Here is a 6,376-nt window from a genome sequence, read left to right on the forward strand (position 1 = left end):
AAGCTGTCGAACTCACGGAATGAAACTGAACGCACTGCATTTTTTCACCAAGACAATATTATACAGCTTCGTCAATCCCCGTGAGAAGGAAATCGCTCACTTTCCACGTGCAAAACGCAGTGAAATTGACAAGCCAGAATAGTGGGGTAGCGTATTGAGCTAAGCAGGAAAGCGCTTTTTACTGTATTCTTGTTAACTTTCTGAGCTTGTTTTGAATACAAAATATCATATCTATATGTTTTTGGAATCAGGAAATAATAAAGAATAAGATGAAATCAGTTTTGGATCGATTTCTTAAATTTTAATCGTAGTACTAATTAATTTTTCTTTCTTTCTTTATTTGGTGTTTAACGTCGTTTTCAACCGTTCAAGGTTATATCGCGACGGACTAATTAATCTATTTTCGTTAATTGTGATCACATTTTAAGAGTAAACATGACATATGTAGATAATTTTAGATTCAGAATTTGATGAAAAATACGATACAATCAATTTTAAATCTGTTTGTGAAAATTCGATTTTTAATGACAACTTTAATGAGCACACTCATTAATTAATTTGTAAGCCTCCAAGCTGAAATACAATACCAAAGTCTGGGCTTCGTCGAAGATTACTTGACCAAAATTTCAATCAATTTACTTAAAAAATGAGGGCGTGACTGTGCCGCCTCAACTTTCTCAAAAAGCTCGATATGACGTCATCAAAGACATTTATCGAAAAATGAAATAAACGTGTGGGGATATTCAAAAACTTTCATGTGAAGTTTCATGAAGATCGGTCCTATAGTTTTCTCTGAATCGATCTACACATACACACAGACACAGATACAGACACACACACACACACACACACCTACACCACACCCTCGTCTCGATTCCCCGTCTATGTTAAAATATTTAGTCAAAACTTGACTAAATGTAAAAAGCATGCAGGCAAACCGAGAGAAAGAAGCCAAAAAAGTGAGAGAGAGAAAAAAAAGTCGAGAAAGGAAATATTTACAGATAGACCGACGCATGGACGGACAACCTAACAAACCAACAAACAGGCACTCAAACATGTAGCAGTACATACCAGCTTTTGCTTCAAACAGGATGTTGCACGTCTCTTTCCGCCAAAAGTCGACCGTGACTCTACAGCGTTTCAACCTCTGTTTCTGACAGCAGCAGAGAGCGAGTGACCACTGTGTCCTGGCAAAAGTGACCACTGGACGTTTTTAACTCAGACGCTCTGTGGGCGGTGGGCAGTCGATCTGCGTAACTGAGTTGGCTGGACAATGGCGGTTGCTATTTATCTGAAAGTCTGGCACCAAGGCTCCGAGGTGTGTCTCGCGCACATGGCTGTTCTGTCACCCGAGGCGCCACGTTCCGTGAAGGATTTTGATGCTTGTAGAACAGACCTGAATCGCCCACCCTCCATCCCCCCATGCTGAAAGATATTCTGCTTGTCACATTTTGTGTCTGTCCCTGTTTCTGGTTTTGTCTATCTCTCATCTCCCTTTCTCTCCATCTCTCTGTCTCTGTATCTCTGTCTGTCAATCGTTCTGCCTGTCTGTCTCTCTCTCCCACTCTATGTCTCCTATTTTCTCTGTATCTGTCTGTCTGTTTGTCTGCCTCCCTCTCTCTCACTCACTCTCTCTCTCTCTCCCTCTCTCTCTCTCTCCCTCTCTCTCTCTCCATCTCTCTCTCTCTCTCTCTCTCTCTCTCTCCGTCTGACCGTGTATCTGTTTTTCTTTCTATATGTGTGTCTATCTGTCTGTCTGTCTTCTATCTGTCTGTCTGTCTGTCTGACTTTCTACAAGGGGAACTCATTATGTGTTGCAACCCAGACGAAGTAAAGACGTCACCACTTTGCCTTTTGCATTAAATCATGGCCCGATTTCTTAATACTTGTGACAAAAATCGTTTGACTATTTCCGTACAAATTGTTTTCCATTCCATGCGACAAAAGGTCTGGTAAGGGTAACTGGGCTCCTTCCAGCAGTGTTGACCTTTCGCGAAGGGATTTCGTGATGTATTATGACAACAACTGTCTGGGAAAATCTTTTCAGGAGTGCTTTCAAAGTTTAAAAAAATATTTTGGCGATTAATATCCGTCCAACGCCATTGTTTCCAGGGGGTTTAGAAGTTTATGTCTGGCGCGAGGACGTTGGAAGACGATGACCGTTGTGGTCGAATGGCAACGACTGTTACCTCAGAAAACGTCTATGGGGTAGATTCCCTGGTTAAGAAGGACCCAAAAATGACATACGCTGAAATACAGGATATCATGAAGATTTCATCGGGAAGTCTCATTTGCATTCTTCACGACTGCCATGGCGTAAGGAAACACTGAGATCCATAACCTGAGTGAAGAACATAAGCGTGGATAGGGGGGACTGGTGCACCCACATGCTAAGAAAACTTGACGGTGGAAGGTCTCCTCGCGTTTGTGACGTCGTAACAGGAAACCAAACTTGAGTATACATGTACCATTACGACCCCGAGATGTAGCAACAGTCGCCGGTGTGGATCTTTCCAGATGAGAGCCCACGGGTGCAATTCAAAAGAAACAGAAGTGCTTCCAAACAAATATTAGCGTTTTTCTTTGCAAAATCCGGCCACGTTGCCACCATACCGCTTCAGATTCCAACATAAGGTGTTGCGTTCGTATCTGTCTGTCTTTCTATCTGTCTGTCTACCTGTCTATCTATCTATCCTTCTGTCTGTCTGTCTGTCTGTGTCTCTGACTCTCTATCTCAACCCCCTTGTTTGCGGATGATGTGGTTTTAATCTCTGATAGTGTCATCGGTTTGCAAAACCAGCTAAATGTTTTATTGACCACCTCAAAGAAGCTTGAGGTAGTCGTAAATATGACTAAATCGAACATAGTTGTGTTCAGAAACGGTGGCCATTTGGCTTTAAGAAAAAGATGGTTTTTTGGTGAAAGTGAAGTGGAAGTTGTTAATATGTATAAATATTTAGGAGTCTATTTGTCCACAAGGGTTTCTTTTTCTCACACTCTAAACGACCTTGCTGATCGCGCGAGAAAGGGAGTATCAGCTATCCTCAAACTTCTTTGGAGTATTTGACAATCAAATACCACCGATCTTGACGTACGGTTCGGAGGTCTGGGGACTCTCTGCTGATCAACAAATTGTTGAAAGAGTACATTTGTCTGCCATTAAAAGGTTTGTCGGTGTCCATTCGAAGTCACCAAGGCATATAGTTTACGGTGAAACAGGACGTTATCCTCTGTTTGTGGTAACGCACATAAAGTGTATGAAGTTTTGGCTTCGATTAACTCGGATGGATGGCAACAGGTACCCCAAGAAAGTGTATAATATGTTATTGTCTATACAAAGGCAAAATTACACGACATGGGCTTGTAACGTTCGTAATGTTTTGTACAAGTATGGATTTGGTGAAGTGTGGGAAGCACAAGGTGTTGGTGATATTTCCACGTTTGTAAGAGAATTTCGCCAAAGACTTGTCGATTGCTTTAGACAGGATTGGCATAGTTCCCTTGAATCACACGTGTTTTATCATGTGTATTCGTTATTTAAGCAGTCCTTGTGTATGAGTGGTTATTTGTATCAGATAAGAAATGTTCATTTGAGGAGAATGTTAGCACGTTTCAGATTTGGTATGTCACCCTTAAATAACCACTATTTACAGTATAAACCCAATGTGAATAACGTAGACAGACTTTGCCCTCAGATGATACACTTGAGACGGAAGTTCATTTTTTACTTGTTTGTCCCGCATATAATGCGATCAGAGTTGAATTAATAGCCTCAAAGTATTATCGGAACCCATCCATGTTTAGAATGTGCCAATTACTATCCTCTACAAATGGCCAAGTGGTAAGACAGTTAGCAACGTATATTTACAAAGCTATACGATTTCGCACTGATTCTCTGGATAATGCACAGTTGCAAGATGCAGGTCCATAAGGTTGCTTCTTTTAAACATTGTTCGCTTGTATTATGTGTCACCAGTCTTGTTATGGGCCGGAGGCCTAACAAATAAAATTTCCGACTCCGACTCCGACTATCTCAACACCCCCCCCCCCCCCCCCCCCTGCAGTGATTTTTCAAAATGATTTTTTTAACTGTCCCTTGACGTATCCAAATGAGGACAGACGATTGAAGGATGTTTAACGAGCGCAACCATCATTGTATATGGCCTGTTGTACCCACTGGACCCGGCAGGTGCCACAAAGATGAAGCGTCATCTGTTTTTGGGGCTGGGCCGCTATTGCGCGGGGCCGCTATTGCGCGAATCTAACCCTAACCCTAACCCTAACCCTGGCCCTAAAGATTCGCGCAATAGCGGCCCCGTGCAATAGCGGCCCGCGCAATAGCGGGCCGACCCCCTGTTTTTCGCATGGAAGTACTGTAACCAAATCATTCGACATTGCTGATGGCAACCGCTAATGAGTGCCCTCATTCCGGTCAGCGGCACGGTTGGCCTAGTGGTAAGGCGTCCGCCCCGTGATCGGGAGGTCGTGGGTTTGAACCCCGGCCGGGTCATACCTAAGACTTTAAAATTGGCAATCTAGTGGCTGCTCCGCCTGGCGTCTGGCATTATGGGGTTAGTGCTAGGACTGGTTGGTCCGGTGTCAGAATAATGTGACTGGGTGAGACATGAAGCCTGTGCTGCGACTTCTGTCTTGTGTGTGGCGCACGTTATATGTCAAAGCAGCACCGCCCTGATATGGCCCTTCGTGGCAAACAAACAAACAAAATTCCGGTCACCTTTGAAATCTCTACTGGGGTTCTATAATGGAATTCTCTGAGGCCTTTACCTCGTAACGAGCTAAACAATTGTCTGTCATGAAGCGTTTGGTACGTGGTGAAGCAGTTAAGGGCAAAATACATCTGCGCGACAGCCACTACACTACATGCTGTGATAGGGATTATGACGAGTACTTGGCCTGTTTTCTTTTCACACAATTAACGTGTAGCGGGCTGGGAAAAAAAGAATTACCTCAATAAACTGCAGTGCGTCGTCTGTGCCGCTGACTCTGCGCAAGTATAATTTGCCCCTTAGGCACCGCATGGGTCCTGCACCTACGCTTTCGGCCATGGACTTTTATCGGGGGTCCCTCGGGGTCCCTCCCCTAGATCGACTGCCTGCCAAGGCTGTTGAGCTCGATCTGGTCACCGATGAGGAGAACACATAGCTAAACAATAGCTTTACCTTTAAAGAGCTCATTTCCCTCGTTGCACAGTTGTTTCAGTTTTATCTCATGGAGGCTTTACGGCACTCTTCGCCTGTGTATATATATGTATTAGCTCTGCTGTATGTGGGGAATATATGGGGTGAATGTGGGCGGCATTTCTCCACTCCATTCGTGGTTACCCCAGATGCTACCTATATGGGACCCAGGTCGGCTAACTGAGCCCCAGAAGACATGTGCAAAATAACATGGGGCCGATATGGGGCTCACATGCGGTGCTGGTAGGGTTCTTCGTATACAGACCTGCCAGGGCATAACACGCACACATCGCAAAAAGTTATTTAACATCAACGGTACCTTCGAATCTTAAATGTTTAACAAAAGTTACTTTATTTATACCGTGTGAACGATAGACGATATACGCGTGGCAGAGAATGTTTCTTTAAACCCGAGACTTTAATCCATATGTTACCACCTGTATTCAGTCGTGTTAAGTTTTGTCATCGGGAATTCTCCAATGTCTTTTTTGATGGGAAAAATATTTCCAATAAGAACTACATAAACTCAGCTTTGACGGACACCCTGCCTACCTGCTTGCCTGTCTGTCTGTCTCTGTCTCTCTCCCCCTGTCTCTGTCCATCTCTTCTCTATGTCTCTTTGTGTTTGTCTGTCTGTCTGTCTGTCTGTCTGTCTGTCTGCTGTCTGTCTCTCTCGGTATCTCTCTATCTTTTCCTTTCTCTCTCCCTGAGAATAGAGTCTTTTTTAAATTTTATTCATTATTTCTGGGAAATATCTTGGCAGTAACGTGAGTAGTCCAGGTATGTTTCGTTCATCATGAAGTCGAGAAAGATATATCTTGTAATTTTCCTAATAACCAACTGAAGTTATAATGGAAAATATCCTTCTTCCCCTCCCCGTCAACTTATTCTCTTACATTATTGTTTCCTGTTTTGGTTTGATTTACGATTCCCGGCATGAGAGTTTGAGAATATATTGGATTAGCAAACATTAAAGGCACAGTAAGCCTCCTGTAAACCCTACAGATACTGTCAGGCTTTTACACACAGTAAAAACACCCTTCCATTTGAACGCTCACCGAACGGGAACATCCTGGCAGCTTTCCGTCGAGAGTGAGACATTATCAAAGAATTTATTTTCGTGGACCGTCTGATCTACAAATCTAAATAATAAATTGACATCTTGTAACACAACCATT

The 6,376-nt window shown here is 43.3% G+C and overlaps 3 protein-coding genes across 3 annotated transcripts in view; all 3 read right to left on the minus strand.

Moving 5' to 3' along the window:
- The window catches only part of LOC138982882 (uncharacterized), a 38,164-nt gene extending 36,866 nt beyond the window's left edge, over positions 1–1,298 (minus strand). The window contains exon 1 of the mRNA XM_070356281.1: positions 1,072–1,298. The gene's annotated coding sequence lies outside the window, so the exon portion shown is untranslated. The remainder of the gene's footprint in view (positions 1–1,071) is intronic.
- LOC138982854 (furin-like protease kpc-1) overlaps positions 324–6,376 on the minus strand; it is a gene marked incomplete at its 5' end in the record, with an annotated part of 381,789 nt that continues 375,736 nt past the window's right edge. The window contains 1 exon segment of the transcript XR_011460992.1: positions 324–388.
- The window catches only part of LOC138952042 (conodipine-P1-like), an 8,441-nt gene continuing 7,165 nt past the window's right edge, over positions 5,101–6,376 (minus strand). The window contains exon 3 of the mRNA XM_070323652.1: positions 5,101–5,136. Within this exon, the coding sequence (XP_070179753.1) occupies positions 5,101–5,136 (36 nt within the window). The remainder of the gene's footprint in view (positions 5,137–6,376) is intronic.

This window comes from Littorina saxatilis, linkage group LG1, assembly GCF_037325665.1.
Source record: "Littorina saxatilis isolate snail1 linkage group LG1, US_GU_Lsax_2.0, whole genome shotgun sequence".
Classification (NCBI taxonomy): Eukaryota; Metazoa; Mollusca; class Gastropoda; order Littorinimorpha; family Littorinidae; genus Littorina; species Littorina saxatilis.